General features: G+C 40.4%; 1 protein-coding gene across 5 annotated transcripts in view; it reads right to left on the reverse strand.

Annotated features, from left to right (window-relative positions):
• The window catches only part of LOC127454856 (kinectin-like), a 74,436-nt gene that overhangs the window by 6,394 nt on the left and 50,650 nt on the right, over positions 1-17,392 (reverse strand). For 4 of the 5 annotated variants that reach the window (XM_051722330.1, XM_051722328.1, XM_051722329.1 and 1 more), the window contains 10 exons: positions 17,141-17,230; positions 16,875-16,991; positions 16,482-16,571; positions 16,257-16,349; positions 14,120-14,188; positions 13,893-13,976; positions 11,662-11,745; positions 2,965-3,048; positions 2,764-2,853; positions 1,467-1,577 (listed from right to left, as the gene is read on the reverse strand). In XM_051722330.1, the coding sequence (XP_051578290.1) occupies positions 1,467-1,577; positions 2,764-2,853; positions 2,965-3,048; positions 11,662-11,745; positions 13,893-13,976; positions 14,120-14,188; positions 16,257-16,349; positions 16,482-16,571; positions 16,875-16,991; positions 17,141-17,230 (912 nt within the window). The remainder of the gene's footprint in view (positions 1-1,466; positions 1,578-2,763; positions 2,854-2,964; positions 3,049-11,661; positions 11,746-13,892; positions 13,977-14,119; positions 14,189-16,256; positions 16,350-16,481; positions 16,572-16,874; positions 16,992-17,140; positions 17,231-17,392) is intronic. The other variant, XM_051722331.1, reaches the window with a different exon arrangement.

The following is a 17,392-nucleotide window of genomic DNA, read 5'->3' on the forward strand; positions in this document are numbered from 1 at the left end:
TCATTTGGCAAACAATCTCCTTGTGTTAAACCGCTGGTGAAAAATTTGGATGTTTTATTCGATAGTGCCCTTCAGCTTGATAAACAAAGAAATTCTGTAGTCAAATCTACCTTCTTCTATTTACGAGTTTTGGCTAAAGTCAAGTCTTTTCTCTCCTTCGAGGACTTTGAAAAGGCGATTCATGCTTTTATTTTCATCTAGACTCGACTATTGTAATTCTCTATATATACGAATAAGACAATCATTTCTTGCATGGTTGCAAATGGTTCAAAATGCTGCTGCCAAGCTTTTGACAGGTGTACAGAAACACAAACATATAACTCCTGTTTTAGTTTTCTTGCACTGGTTGCCGATTCGTTACAGAATTGAATTAAAATTATTACTATTTGTTTTTAAGTCCTTAACTGGATTAGCGCCATCCTATCTCTCTGATCTATTGTCTGCTCACCAGCCTGGGAGACCGCTTAGGTCCTCCGATCAGAGGCTTCTAAGTGTCCCCAGGTCTAAATTGAAATTGAGAGGTGACCGTGCCTTTGCGGTAGTGGCTCCTAACCTTTGGAACTGCCTTAACAGTACATTATTTTAAATCAAAGTTAAAAACTCATTTATTTTCACTAGCTTTTAATGAATCTTAGATGTATTTTGATGTGTAATGCACTTTATTATTAACCTTTATATTGCAATGATTGTACACCACTTTGGTCAACTGTTGTTGTTTTAACTGTGCTATATAAATTAATTGACATTGACATTTACTCAGCCTCATGCCATCCCAGATGTGTATGACTTTCTTTCTTCTGCTGAACACAAAGATTTTTAGAGGGATATTTCCACTACAGTAACAGTAGTTACATACAATGCAAGTGAATGATGGCCAGAACTTTGAAGGTCCAAAAAGCAAATAAAGGCAGCATAAAAGTAATCAATACGACTCCAGTGGTTAAATCCATGTCTTCAGAAACGATATGATAGGTGTGGGTGAGAAGTCCTTTTTTATTATAAATTCTCCTCCCTGTCCAGTAGGTGGCGATATGGCAAAAACAAAAAGAAGAAACTGAAAGTGAAAGTGGAGATTTATAGTAAAAAAAAGGACTTAAATATGTCACTTCTGAAGACATGGACTTAACCACAGGAGTCTTATGGATTACTTTTATGCTGCCTTTATGTGTATCTTGGACCTTCAAAGTTCTGGTCACCATTCACTTGCATTGTATGGTCCTTCAGAGCTGAAATATTCTTCTGAAAATCTTCATTTGTCTTCAGCAGAACAAAGAAAGTCATACACATCTGGGATGGCATTAGAGTGTGTAAATGATGAGAGAATTTTCTTTTTTTGGGGTGAACTATCCCTTCAAGCGGAATCAGAAGTAACATTTTCTGCTTTTTCTGTACAGAACATTTGTTGATGAAAAACAAACTACAAGGTCTCTAGAAGGCCACTCATTCGTAAATAAAAAAGCTTGTACCCTTTCATGTCCCTTGGTAAGCTGTCTGTTGACAGACTGAAGTAGTTCCTGTAGTTCCTGTACTGTCTGATTCAAGCCTGCAGTCATCTTCTCCTTACGGTCAATCTCCTCCTAAAAGTCGAAACATTTCACATAGTCCGGATATTTTTCATCAGTTTTATGTGAGATCACCATTTTCATACTTCAAGACCAAAATCAAAGACTAAGGGCCCAAAAATACTTGAACGCAAATGCTCCTAGCTACAAAAGCTTCATTTCATAAAACTTGACATTTCTACCAGTATATCGATTTAACCACTATATCACCCACCCCTACTTAAAAACAACATTAACTAAAGAGCACAGGGATTTTGAATAATGGCCCCGATATACTTCTGTATTAAATCTGACCAAAATGAAGGTGTCTGTGCTCATTTCAGTGGTTCATAAGCAACTTTTAGGAAAACTTCTAACCGGCTGCTAAACACTTTCTTACTGCCACTGGTCTACATCATCGGTAGGCATGACCTGGAGTTTCACCTACTTTGAGGCTGACAGCTAATTCTGTTTATGTTGTTCAATCAGTCAAAATCAGTCAACAAGAACACACCGGCATCCAGTTATTAGTGAGCTGGTGCAAATTTACCTACATCTGTACGATCGTTCGTATAGAGACATTTTCCAAGAACATGTCTTGCATTCTTTGTTTAATTAGTCTACGAAAGGAATCAAATCTACTCAAATACTATTAAGTGCCCATTCACTTCACTCATGTGCCTTCTGCAGTGAAAGCCATTCACACAACTGCCCAAAGTAAGGTATGCTCCACTTATTCATTTGTCTGTATTTTGAAGATTAACCCTCTTTGATACACCAATCTTGCAGTTGTATCAGTGTCATCATAAAAATTACAATAACAGAGTGTAACCGGTGCATATTATGGCCACGCATAGCGTTAGCACATTAGCATCATGAATTCAGAATGTAAACAAGACAAATTGCGCATTTTCTACTGCAAATATTACATTACTTTTAATCATCATCGAGTGGTTAAAAAGGCATGTTTTACTGATCTAGTGTGAATTCTATTCCTAGAAGGAAGCATAAAGTCACTAATAACATATTTTAATGTCACATTAGTTAAGGTTTTACTGAATGCATCCCACAGTGGTGTGGCGGGTGTCTGAATGTTTGCAAACAGTATACCGTTGCTCAGCTGTTTCGAACTTCTTTTTTACCCCTGAACAAAGAACGAAGAAGAGCTTATCCGGTAGTATATCGGGGCCTTAAGGGTTTTTAAGTTTCTGCAAGGTCTCACCGTTTGCGTGAGGCTTGTGGTCTCTATCAGGTCAGCCTGTCCTGCTTCTTTAATGAGCTCTGCCTGTATTAACTCCAGAGACTGCTGGGCCTGACACAATCACAGAAGAAAAACAAAAACCAATGAGAGACTTATGACAGAAGTGACATGACTGCATACAATGGGGAAACAGAAGTGGTTTAAAACGCTGACATTCTTTACCTTGTATAGGTCTCCAGCCACTTTCTGCCTCTCAATCTCCTCTTTCTCAAGTTTACTCAATGTCTCAGTCAGCTGCGTCTTGAGCTGAAACACAAAACCAAAGTCGAATACCACTTCACTGAAAAGTACAATGACTACAGCCAATGATGGAGCTTTTTACTATGGAACACTAAACTGAGTAATGAAAAAAAAACAAAAAAAATCTATTTTTCTATATTACACTTATGTTTCCCAACCAGAGGTTCTCTTTCTAACATTCGTTTGGTATCTCACTATGGGTAACGCCTCAGGAATGGCCGATCTTGGAATCACCAATAACACCCAGTCTGTCAGTTGACAGACCAATCACAGCAGTGATGAGGGAGTCCCACCTCCCTATATAAACCACTGTCATAGGTGCCCACTTCATTCTCGTTCTCTTCCCCGTGAAGATCATTGGAAGCTATCCTCAGCAAGACTCGTAAGAAGTGGTCGCTTAACAGTTTATCAGGCAAGCCATTCAGGTACGTCACAGAATGCAGCTGTTCTTTTTGCGAGTATATTCACTGTCAAAGTGAATATATTTTCTGCTGTATGTATACTGTTCTCTCCTGGCACGGACCAGCACGTCGAGGTGGGTTTGCGTTTTTTCTGTGGAGTTTCGAGCTGTTATAGCTTCTACTTCTATGGTAACACAGAATAAAGTGGCACGTTGTGATGAGCTGCTTCTGTGTTATTGAGTTCGGGTACTGTCATGGCAACTGTGAGCTTACATATTGTCCATGTGCTTGTGGATTTATGATCTCGCCAAAGGATTCCCACCCACTATGTGTCGCCTGTCTGGGGGTCAGGCATGCACAGGCCGCACTCACTAATCCTAAGTGTTGCCCGCATTGTTCCCGTTTCGTATGGAGAGTTTTAGAAAGAAGGGCCAACAGCGGAGAAAAACCCCCCACCCAAGCTGCAAGGACAGCACAGCTGGGGCGATCTCATGGACGAAGTCTCCCCTGATCTACCTCCCCTCTTTGAGTCCTTTCCGAGTAAGAGAATGCAGCCCATTTAGTCATACTGATTGCTCCGAACTGGCCGGAGAAACTGTGGCTGGCGGAGATAATTCAACTTTTGTGCGCCCAGCCCTGGCAGCTCCTGCTGCACAGGGATCTCCTGTCACAAACGCAGAGGGAAATATTTCACCAGTCACAAAGTAGCTCTTTGGGCCGGGCACATGAGGATAAATTTGAGTGTCACGGGTATACTCCCCAGGGTGATTGAAACGATTCAGAGCGCAAGAACTGCTTCAACGTGCTACGTGTATGATCAAAATAGGCTGTGATTGAGCAGTGGTGTGCACACAGACACTCCATTTTTATGTTCAGTGGCAGATATTTTGTGTTTTCTGCAGGAACTTTTAGATAAAGGCAGGGCCTTTCCTACCATCAAGGTTTATCTCACTGCCATATCGGCTTGGCATGTGGGGATTGACTCGAATACAATTGGTCAACACCTGCTTGTTTGCAGGGTGCAAGACGTTTGAACAGAGTGTCAAAACCACTGGTTCCATCATGGGATCTCTCCGTGGTCCTGAATGCACTCTCAGCCTCCCTCTGAGCCAGCTGAAAGTATAGAATTAAAGCTCCTTTCGCTAAAGGCAGCTTTATTATTAGCCTTAACAACTGCAGAGCAGGTTAGTGAACTACGTGCCTTGTCTTTTATGCACTTTGCTGTGGATTGATCGAGAGTGTCTCTTAAAACGAATCCAGCCTTTGTGCCTAAGGTGAGCGACTCCGCGCTCAGCTGTAAGCTGGCTGATTTGCTAACTTCACCAGCTGACTTTTTCCTCGCCAGAGGACGAGCGGCTTCACTGTTTGTGTCCAGTTCGTACATGGAAAGAACGAAGGCATTGAGGAAGAGTAATCAGCTATTTGTTTCTTGGGCTGATTCTTGTAAGGGCAGACCCATATCACAACAGTGCCTGTTTCACTGGGTAGTAGAGGCTATTAAGTTATAATAGCCTGGGATTGCGACCTCCGGAGGGCTTGAGAGCTCATTCTACCAGAGGCATGGCTACCTCGTGGGCGCTGTTTAAAGGCATTTTAGTCCAGGACATTTGTGCAACTGCGAGTTGGGCATTGCCTCACACTTTTGTCCGATTTTATAGACTGGATATTTTAGAGCCGTCATTGGCTCATTCAGTCCTTGGTGTGGGTAGTCAATCTGCCGATGTGTTAAAAAAACCCAAAAAAAACAACAATAACACAGTGAAGCACAAGAGTGTTATTTGTTTTCCCTTCTTTGCAAATTGATTGGGTGGGTGTACATTGGACAAGTCGGTTGATGGTCTGCTTCGGACAGCATATCTGCAACACGGGAGTTGGCTATATCGTATAGTGAGATACTGAACAAATGTTAGAAAGAGAACTTTAGGTTACTCCCGTAACCCTGGTTCTCTGATAACAGGAGTGAGGTATCTCACCACATTTGCCTCATTGCAGGTGCACGGAGAAGAGATATGCGGAGAATGAAGTAGGCACCTATGGCGGTGGTTTATATAGGGAGATGGGACTCCCTCATCACTGCTGTGATTGGTCTGCCAACTGACAGACTGGGTGTTATTGGTGCTTCCAGGATCAGCCACATCCGAGGCATCACCCATAGTAAGATACCTCACTCCTGTTATCAGAGAACCGGGGTTACGCTAACCAGGGACTAAAAACAAAATGTTTTTAATTTCATTTGTTATGAGCATAAATTGTATTTTTTTTTGTGTCGGTTATGGCACACCGCAGACTCCTTTCCAAAAGGTAGCTGTTAGAACAAAATAAAAGAATAGATTATAATGTTCTTTTTAAAATGGCAGTACTCTGTGCTAAATACTGCACATAATCACCCTATACCAGTTGCAGTGTTGTAAATAAGGGATTAAATTTTTTTTCCCATGTGGGGGAATTATCAGCATAGAAATCACAACAAGCAAAGTAGCCTTTTCAAAAAACTTATATTTAATTTTCAATATATCCCCAAAAAATATCGCTAATATATCTGGCCATCTTAAATAAATTAATATCCCTAATATCTCTCTCTCCTGCATGGATATTATAGATCAGTGGAGAAGACCTAACCCTAATGTTGTCAATCCGTTCCTGTTTTCTGTTGTTTCAAGTTTGTTGGTTTTCAGTTTTGTTTCTTGAATCGTTTTTAGTCCCTGGTTCTAACTATCAAATGGCTACTTCAACAGTCCTCTGGAATGTACATTTATATAGTGGAAATTTTTAATTTGCTTTACAAATAGGTGGAGCAGGTTAAGTCTTAACTGGTTTTGAAAATTCAAAAACATACAAATACTCGTGATATGACAATTCAGAAAATAAAAGGTTAAATAACAACAGAAAATGCATAAGCAGACATAAGACATACAGTTGAAATCAGAAGTTTACATACACTTAGGTTGAAGTCACAAACTCATTTTTTAACCAATCCACAGATTTCATATTAGCAAACTATAGTTTTGGCAAGTCATTTAGGACATCTACTTTGTGCATGACATGAGTAATTTTTCCAACGATTGTTTACAGATGATTGTTTCACTTTTAATTAACTATCACAATTCTAACTCCAAAAATTTACATACACCAAGTTAACTGTGCCTTTAAGCAGCATGGAAAATTCCAGAAAATGTCAAGCCTTTATCAGAGGCTAATTGGCTAATTTCCTAGAGTCAATTGGAGGTGTACCTGTGGATGTATACCTTTAAACTCAGTGCCTCTTTGCTTGACATCATGGGAAAATCAAAAGAAATCAGCTAAAACCTCAGAAAAAAAATTGTGGTCCTCCACAAGTCTGGTTCACCCTTGGGAGCAATTTCCAAACGCATGAAGGTACCACATTCATCTGTACAAACAACAGTTTGCAAGTATAAACACCATGGGACCACGCAGCCATCATACTGCTCAGGAAGGAAACACATTCTGTCTCCTAGAGATGAACACAGTTTGGTGCAAAGTGCAAATCAATCAACAACAGCAGAACAACAGCAAATGACCTTGTGAAGATGCTGGAGGAAACAGGTAGACAAGTATCTATATCCACAGTAAAACGAGTCCTATATCGACATAATCTGAAAGGCTGGTCAGCAAGGAAGAAGCCACTGCTCCAAAACTGCCATAAAAAAGCCAGACTACAGTTTGCATGTGCACATGGGGACAAAAATCGTACTTTTGTTTTTTTTTTTTTTTAGAAATGTCCTCTGGTCTGATGAAACAAAAATGTAATTGTTTGGCCATAATGACCATCTATGTTTGAAGGAAAAAGGGTAAAGGCAAGATGAAGAACACCATCCCAACCGTGAAGCATGGGGGTGGCAGCATCATGTTGTGGGGGTGCTTTGCTGCAGGAGGGACTGGTGCACTTCACAAAATAGATGGCATCACGAGGAAGGACAATTATGTGGATATATTGAAGCAACATCTCAAGACATCAGCCAGGAAGTTAAAGCTCGGTCGCAAATGGGTCTTCCAAATGGACGATGACCCCAAGCATACCTCCAAAGTTGTGGCAGAATGGCTTACGGTCAACAAAGTCAAGGTATTGGAGTGGCCATTACAAAGCCCTGACCTCAATCTGACAGACAATTTGTGGGCAGAACTGAAAAAGCGTGTGCGAGCAAGGAGGCCTACAAACCTGACTCAGTTACACCAGTTCTGTCCGGAGGAATGGGCCAAAATTCCAGCAACTTATTGTGAGAAGCTTGTGGAAGGCTACCCAAAACATTTGACCCAAGTTAAACAATTTAAAAGCAATGCTACCAAATACTAACAAAGTGTATGTAAACTTCTGACCCACTGGGAATGTGATGAAAGGAGAAAAAAAAAATTAATTCTCTCAATTATTATTCTGACATTTCACATTCTTAAAATAAAGTTGTTATACTAACTGACCTAAGACAGGGAAAGTTTTCTATGATTAATTGTCAGGAATTGTGAAAAATGTATTTGGCTAAGGTGTATGTAACTTCTGACTTCAACTGGAAGTTTACATTTATAATTAAAAAGAGATTGCAGAAGATAAATACAAAAACATTAGCTATGTAAGTAAAAGACAAGAGCGGATCAGTCAGTAATGCGTGTGTGTGTGCACAAAAGTGCCTGCAGTTCCAAGTTGTTAAGCAAAAGAGCCAGAGATTCGAACTTGACAGTAGCTGTGTGTGCAGAGTAAACAGAGTGATGAGGTATTAGATGATAGATTAAGATCATTATCTAGGCAAGGTGTATCCGTCATCCCTAATATTTCAAACAATCAGGGTTTCAAAGTCAAATCATTCTTCAGAAAGGGCATACACAGTATAATAGCCTAAAAGATAATGGTAATATTTGTGATGACAGATGACAAATTAAAAATAAAGGAATAGTTAATTGTCATAGTTTAGTCACCCTTGTGTCATTCCAAACCTGTTTCAGTTATTTTGAAAAATATGCAAGCTGCTCTTTTCCATACAATGAAATACAACGGACAAGGTCCAAAAATGGGGGAAAAATTATAAAAGTACCACTGAAACAGCCCATATGACTTGTGCACTATATTGCAAGCCTTGTGAAGCCATATGATAGCTTTGTGTGAGGAACAGACCGATATTTAAAGACGTTTTTCACTAAATCTTCCCCTCCACCATAGCGCTCATATCTCATTCCCTCTCCCACATATTTAAACTTTGTGCAATGCAACTGGTTATGAGACAACCAACTGCATTTGCAATAATTGTCATCAAACCTGAAGGCATCTTGACAGACCATATTTGAACATAGGCGAACAAAAATTAAAATTAAGAGTTGCGATGGAGGTACACGCACTCTGCCCATGCGCCAAGCGCGAGAAAGTGTTATCGAGCTTCAAATCATGATGGCACCACGGAGACTGCAATGTATATTTGTAGTGAAAAAGTAACATTTTGCTTCTCATCCAAAACTGATCATATTGCTTTAGAAGACAAGGAGTTAAGTCATATGGATTACCTTTATGCTGCCTTTATGTCCTTTTTGGAGCTTGAAAGTGTTGAACCTCATTGGCTTGCATTGTATGGACAAACAGACATCATACAGTGGCAAGAAAAAGTATGTGAACCCTTTGGAATTACCTGCATTTATATGTATAAATTTGTCTTAAAATCTGGTTTTATCTTCATCCAAGTTACAATAATGAACAAACACAATCTGTTTTAACTAATAACACAAATTACTGTATTGTTCTTGTACATATTGAATATATCATTTGAACATTCATAATGTAGGTTAGAAAAAGTATGTGAACCCCTAGGCTAATGACGTCAACAAAAGCTAATTAGAGTCAGGAGTTGGCAAACCTGCCATCCAATTAATAAAATGAGATTGGAGGTATGCTTTAGAGCTACTTTGACTCATAAACAGCACTAACCCATTTTGAGTTTGCTTATTCACAAAAAGCATCTGCTGACATGGACCATGCCTTGCAAAAAAAAAAAAAAGTTCTTAGAAGACCTACGATCAAGAATTGTTGCTTTGCATAAAGCTGTAAATGGTTTCAAAGTTATCTCGAAGAGCTTAGATCAGGGGTCGGCAACCTATGGCACCTATGGAGGGGTAATCACTGGCACGCCAACAACGGCGAGAGAGTAGAAGAATATTTTATTTATAATTCCACACCAGCATTTCAATCTACATCTTGATGTAATCCTTCCTCATGATTACGCAGCGTGTTTTCATGAGCTGAATGGGAGGATAAACACTATTAAAGTGTGACGAGACTCATCACTTTCAGTTAATCACACAATCAGTAAATGCACCCGCTGTGCTTCGGTCAGGCTGCACGGATGACAGCCTACATTCTGTGTTTCATGTTTCTTTTTACTTTCAGAACAACACGAAATGTAATAAGGAAAACACCACTATTAATCCTTGAGATTTCCAACCCAGCATACAGGTACACACTCCTTAAACCATGGTCACACTCAAAATTACATTAAATGATTAAGAGAGAAAACAAACCCACATCGTGATTTTGCAGGTGCGATTAACTGAAAAGGGCTAAATAGTTGATTGGCTCATAATGCGCGAATGGCTTGCACGCATAGCGCGAGTCTCGTCACACATTAATAGTGTTTAGCCTCCCATTCAGCTGATGAAAATGAGGAAGGATTAAGATGTAGATTGGATGCAGGTGCGAAAAACTGCTCCTCTCTCGCTGTTGCTTGCTTGCTAGTGATTACATGATTACAATGACTTAATGGCAAAGCCATTGACCAGGAAAATAAAAAAAATGGCACTCCATGTCAAAAAGGTTGCCGACCCCTGGCTTAGATATTCATCTGTCCACAGTTAGACAAATTGTCTATAAATAGAGCTGCTTTAGTACTGTGCCTACTCTCCCTAGAAGTGGCCGTCCAGCCAAGAGGACAAAGGGCACACTGCAGAATGCTCAGTGAGTTCAAAAAGAACCCTAGAGTGACAGCTGAAGACTTGAAGGAAACACTGGAACTAGTTAACATCTCTGTTCATGAGTCTACTTTGCAGAAAACATCAAATAGGCATGGTGTGCATGGCAAGACGCCACGAAGGAAGCCGCTGCTTTCCAACAAAAACATTGCTGTGCACCTGAAGTTTGCCAAAGACCACCTTGACCCTCCACAACGCTACTGGGAAAAAGTTTTTTGGACTCATGAAACAAAAGGTAAAATTTTTGGTGAAGAGCATGCAGCACTACGTATGTCGTAAAAAGGGCACCGCATACCAACATGAAAACATTATCCCAGCGGTGAAGTATGGTGGAGGGAGCACCATGATTTGGAGCTGCTTTGCTGCTTCGGGGCTGGACCACTTGCAATCATCGAGGGAAAAATTAATTCCCAAGTTTCTCAAGATATCTTAGAGGATAATATCAATGTGGCTGTGTGCAAGCTGAAGCTCAGTAGAAGATGGGTGATGCAGCAGGAAAATGACCCTAAACATCGAAGTAAATCCACCTTTTGGAGTGGCCCAGTCAGAGCCCAGACCTTAACCCAATAGAAATGCTGTGGAATGACCTCAAGAGATCTGTTCACACCAGACATCCTAAGAATATGGCTGAGCTAAAGCAGTTCTGTAAGGAAGAATGGTCCAAAATTCCTTCTGAACGTTGTGCAGGTCTAATCCGCCAGCTACTAGAAACGCTCGGTTGAGGTTACTGCTGCTAAAGGAGGATCGTCGAATCCAAGGGTTCACTTACTTTTTCCACAGCACTTTGAATGATTAATGGGACATGTTCAATCAAGACATAAAATATTATAATTGTTTGTGCATTGTTAGCTTAAGCACACTGTGTTTGTCTTTACTTGTGACTTCGATGAAGATGAGATCACATTTTATGACCAATTAATGCAGAAAACCAGCTAATTCCAAAGGGTTCACATAATTTTTCTTCCCACTGTATATCCTTAAAAATAAAAATCTTTGTTCGTGTTCCACAGAAGAGAGAAAGTCATACGAGTTTGAGATGGCATAAGGGTCAATAAATGAGAGAATGATCATTTCTGGGTGAACTATTCCTTTAAGAATCCTAATTTACATCTAAATGAAAGCTTAGAAATTAGAGATAACAGATAGCAATTCCTTGCCATAAACCACCAGCCCCTTGAAGCAAGTGCCCCTACCCATGTGACAGCTCCAGTGCAGAGAGAGGGAAAGCTACTTTAGTTTAACCAGGAGGACATCTTACCAAATTTAGCTCCTCATTTTGCTTCACGGCCTTTGTGTACGAGCCGTGGAGTTTGCTTTGTAACTCAGCCAAGAGATCTTTGAGCTGAAATTAAGTTTGAGATGTTTAAGGAATGGGTGGGACTAAAAGAACGGGTGGAGGTTTAGGAGAACAGTGTTTGGATTTGATGTGAGAAAGTAGGGTTCCTATCATTGGTCGTTGCCAACATGTTCAGATACGTTCACGAGTTTGTGAGGGGTTTTAATGGACATTGAAAGGTTGGGTTTTGCGGCAAGTAAACATGCTACAGATCTGACCAGCATGCTAGCAAGATACCTGTAGCTGACTATGACACATGGGTTTATGTAATTAATGTATGGTAAGTAGGACATATTTCTCCAAGACAAATATGTGGATCAAGGATGGTCCACTGTGGTGACCCCTAACGGGAGCAGCCGAAAGTAGTAGTAGGACATATTTCTGGATCAAAGTTTGCTTCTCCTGAAACAACATTCCTTTCAACCAATCATTGAATGCACTCAGATTTTAGGAGTCAAATTTGTTAGGCCAGAAACCTACTTTAAGCAAGTGCAGATCCGAGCGCTAGGCCACTGTTCGTTCTTACTTAACAATCGGTCTTGCGTTACTGTGGCAGTAACAAACCTTAATTCTCAAGGGGGCGATAGAGTTACCTTCAAAAGACTGTGCTGGATGTGTATTACTCACATTTGCTTGCTCAGCAATATTCTCCTCAGATTACTGCTCCAATATTAAAATAATTGTTTTGAAAGAGAAAACTTGCAGTTTAAGTGGACAGTTCATTCTAATGTCAGCTATAGCGCCCCTTGTGGCAATGCTGAGAATGCTACGCATACTCGCGTTATGTCAAGAATTGTGGTTTGACATATTTCGAATGCAACATCAGACAAAATCGAGTGTACTTGCACAGAGTTTGTTACAGGCTTATGACCGTGTCCAGAGCAGGCAAGCTGCAAGAAAGCGTCAAGTGCTAAATCATATCTCTTTCATGTTACGTTTTTGTCCGAACCAGCATTTTGTCTATTGCTTAGTTTACATTTCTGTCAAGCCGTGCTGGGTACTTCATGGTAAAATCTAAAGCCCAAAGTAGACGTCAAATTTGCCGTGAACACTCAGCGTCTGCATACAGTCAAATGTGAGTATTGCCACCTTGTGGACCCCCTAATTAATTCAAATAATTCCAGGTGTATGCATATTCTACACAAAGATACACAGTTAGAAAAATCGTCCTGCACGCTTTCAGTACTCAAGCACTCTGCTGATGACGAGATGTGTATCACCCGTCCTATACGTTGACACTCAGCATTTACATACTTTTACATACTTTGGGTCCAATATCCTGCTCCACATAGCTGTATACTCTATTCCATTTAACACAAAGAGTCAGAATGTCCAACGTGCTACTCAGAAAAAAGCAAAAGAACTGTACTTGCAGTGTGAACTTGGAAAGTCCGATGTGGAAATCCACAACTACAATTTGCCATAATGCAGATGTATGACGTCACATGAACATGGCAGCACACAGTGTAAATTAAATAATCACTTTTAAGCAAATAAAATGCATCAATGAGACAAATTACATCATAATAGATATAATTTCCCCAATTGATAATTGCACACCTGCAAAACAAATGCATCTAACAATGCCATTTTGTTTCTTTACACATTTTCCGAACATTGGAAAACAGAACATCTTTATGGTCGAACGTCATAAATTTCTAAGAGGAATATCATACATCAGACTTTGGATAGAATGCAGCAGTAAACATTAAATATGTCCTGACTGGCTGTGATTTTGTCACTTCGAGGCAGCATTTCGATTTTAGTCAGGACAGAAAAAAAAAAAAGATGCTAAAAACTTCATCGTGCCAGGATAGGGCTACAATTGGTTGATAAAATGTTGCTCCAAAATCAACACAGGATGTTGATATAGGAACATGTCATCCTTGTGTAAATGCATGACATATTTGACAGGGTGCTACTAGTTTAAGTCTCTGTACAGAACCCTGAACTTGGGACAGAGCACTTAAAATTGACGGCAAATATATACAGCACAAAGTGACGTGGTTTGTTGCTAAAATCAAACAATATGTTAGACATTTACAAACTACACAACCACAAGCAATAAACTAAAACATAAAAGAAAAAGATGTATAAACCAGAGAACCGCATGTTCAAAGTTTTGTGTTGGCATCAGGAATTTTTGCGCTTACCTCTCTGACTTCTGACATGTAGGTGGCGCTCTCATGCTCTGCTCTCTCCAGTTCAGCCTCAAGGTGCTGCTTGTCTCTCCTAAGCTACAATACACACATTGCAAGGCAGGGTTCAAAGGCATATTTATCGGCTCAGAGCTTTTTGTTTTTAAAATGTATGCTATAGATTGTATCACATAGGTTCACGGAGTGGATAAGTGTCAGGCACAAGTTTAAATCAAACTCACACTCTCCAGATCGCCATCTGAACTGAGTCTGTCCACTTCCTGTTCCAGTGTAATTATCCTCAGAGACATCTACAGAGGACAGGATCAAAGTTTTATTTTAAAATATAACTGCTTCATTCATGTAAATATCTAGGATACACTGTACTATGTTAGTTATAGGGGTGTAAAATGCATCAATATGAATCAATCTGTCAATGAAAATCCAATGCATAAATGACAATGTTTGAATGTCATTGCATTAGATATCAAAATATTAAACAAAATATCAAACCAAGTAGCATTTATTTTAAAGATCGACCACGTGGAGGTTACCCCATGTGACTCTACCCTCCCTAGCAACTGGGCCAATTTGGTTGCTTTGGAGACCTGGCTGGAGTCACTCAGCACGCCCTGGATTCGAACTCGCGAACTCCAGGGTTGGAAGTCAGCATCCTTAATTATGACTTAAGTCTCGTTCATGAATTAACTGAATATACGGGTATACTCATTCGCAAACTAAATCAATGAATCACTCAGTCATCTCGTTCGTGAACGAAGATCTGCTGACTGAATGAACGAAAGGAGGTATATCGTTTGTTCAGTCCGGCCTTCAGAGAAGGGGTGAAATGCACTAAGGAAAGTTTATAGGTATGCACATAATCCCTGATTTATGAATGTGTAAAAATGACTGAAGACATACAGTTAAAATTACATGAATTAAAAAAGGAAATGTTGTGCTTTTGTGGACAGTGTAAGTTATTGAGGCTTTGCTTGAACCTGATAAAGGTAGAGCTAGCATTTGGGTTTGAAGGAGATAAGACAACTAGTTTGTGAACGAACTGAATATACTGGTACAGTCGTTCATGAAAGGAATGAATCAGTCACTAAGTTCATGAAGGAGGATCTGCTAACTGGCTGAACGAGAGGAGGAGCTGCATGTTGTTCGTTCAGTTCGGCAATCTCATTTAACAAGGGGCCTGATGAATTATAAATAAAATTGAGTCATGACCACACAAACCATCACAAATGGACGTTACTAATTATTTTTTAGGCTAGCATTATTGTCTTTTTTGTATAGCTTGATAAAATAAGTTGTGCTTAGCAGTTCACAATATGATAGATATGCTTTGTTGTCATTTGTGGGGAAACAATGCTTAATACATTACTTATAATGTTAAAGTCTCTGTATATTTGTAGACATGCAAATGTTAGACAATTAGACTTGTTCTGGTTGTGAATGACTGTTTTGGTTCTATACAATCACTCGTTCAAAACGTAAAAGATGATGATAATTTATCGCCATCAACTGCCGCAAAGGTGCAATTTGCATAAATTGTCAACGAACGAATCAATTAATGAATCTGAACTAATCTTCAAAATCCCCACCACTAATTGCCTTTTCATCTGCGCATCTGTACAACTATATTTGGGCTTACTGCCCCCTGCAGAAAACATGAAGGTGGTACTTTAATCTTAAATTGCTCCAATGTAGGAATATTCCTCATCACTTTCTGGGGGCATGATTGTGTTCATTTTTTTACACGTTATTTTTCATACAATTAATTGCACCGAATTAACGCATTAAATTGACAGCCCTAATTTACACCGCTATTTAGTTAAATCCAGGAGTCCATTATTAATGCTCACTAAAATATGGGGGCCTGGGTAGCTCAGTGGTAAAAGACGCTGGCTACCACCCCTAGAGTTCGCTAGTTCGAATCCCAGGGCGTGCTGAGTGACTCCAGCCAGGTCTCCTAAGCAACCAAATTGGATTGGTTGCTAGGGAGGGTAGAGTCACATGGGGTAACCTCCTCGTGGTCGCTATAATGTGTGGTTCGTTCCGGTGGGGCACATGGTGAGTTGAGCGTGGATGCCGCGGTGGATGGCGTGAAGCCTCCACACGCGCTATGTCTCCGTGGTAACGCACTCAAGCCACATGATAAGCCTGGGTTGACGTTCTCAGACCCGGAGGCAACTGAAATTCGTCCTCCACCACACGGATTGAGGCGAATCACTACGCGACCACGAGGACTTAAAAGCACATTGGGAATTGGGCATTCCAAATTGGGAAGAAAAAAACCTCACTAAAATGATCTTAATGTCACAGAAATTGTGTAGATAAAAGGAAAACCGATCCGGTGTTTTTGTCTTTTCAAACCTCTTTAAGGTCAGCCTGTGACTGCTCCAACTTCTCCCTCCAGCGCGTCTCCTCATGCTCAACGCTGCTCTGCAGACGTTGCAGGATCCCTTCCTGTGGACACAACACCAACAAAATCCTCAATAACACCAGCACTATACAACCCTTAGCATGCTCACGGTTTGAATTTACCAAGAGCAGCTCCACACAACACCGCTAACACTGTCAGGGAATCACGCAACCCACCGTCTCTGCAAGCACTTTCTTGTACGTCTCACAATCTTTCTGTAGAACTTTCTTGGCCTCTTCAGCCACCTTTAACTTTTCCGCTAAAGCCTGTTGAAAAAACAAAAACTCAATTCTTTAATTGTTCAACATGTGCTTGAAGAAACGTGCATGAGCGCGCACACACACACGAAGCAAAAGAATGTATACAAAATTAACTGTTGACTGGTTAAGGCTAAAATATGCTTCTGTTTTTGTAACATCACACATCTGTGCCTGTGCCTGGAGTTACTGTACTAAAGAAAACCACAAAGCAGTTGTAGTGCACATGTCGAATGTTTCAATATGGGCTCACGGTCAATAGAGTTTATACTGAAAGGCTAGAACACTCAGTGGTGTGCGAGATGTCTATACCTGGGCATCTCCAGCCCCTGACGCAGATGCAGAGGTCATCTCCGTGGCAACAGCATGCTCTCCAGCTGAACACTCTCTCATGGATGTCTCAAACTTCTGCAGCCACTGCTTGTGGTTCTGAATTACAATGTTCCAGTGTACTTTAGATGATTTAACATAAAATGTTATATCAAATACAAATGTATACTGTAACTATAATGCATATTTTCATGCAGATGTGAATCAAGTGGAAGGTTATATCATTAAATCAAATAGCGGTAGAGCACCTGGTGAGTGGGCATGGGCACATGCGGCAGGAGTCTGTGCAGCAGCGCTCGACATTCCGCCTCTGCAGACTCCAGTGCCGTCTGATGCTCCTGTGGAAGAGAACACAAAATCACACTGCTTAAAACCTACTTTAATTACACATCATATTTCAGTGAACAACCACTCCATAATCCACACCTTAACAACCGTGCCCAGATCCATTTAAAGCAGGTGGTGCTCCCAAAAACTGAAAGATTCACCTCAAAAACGGT

The sequence above is a fragment of the Myxocyprinus asiaticus genome, chromosome 17 (assembly GCF_019703515.2).
Source record: "Myxocyprinus asiaticus isolate MX2 ecotype Aquarium Trade chromosome 17, UBuf_Myxa_2, whole genome shotgun sequence".
Classification (NCBI taxonomy): Eukaryota; Metazoa; Chordata; class Actinopteri; order Cypriniformes; family Catostomidae; genus Myxocyprinus; species Myxocyprinus asiaticus.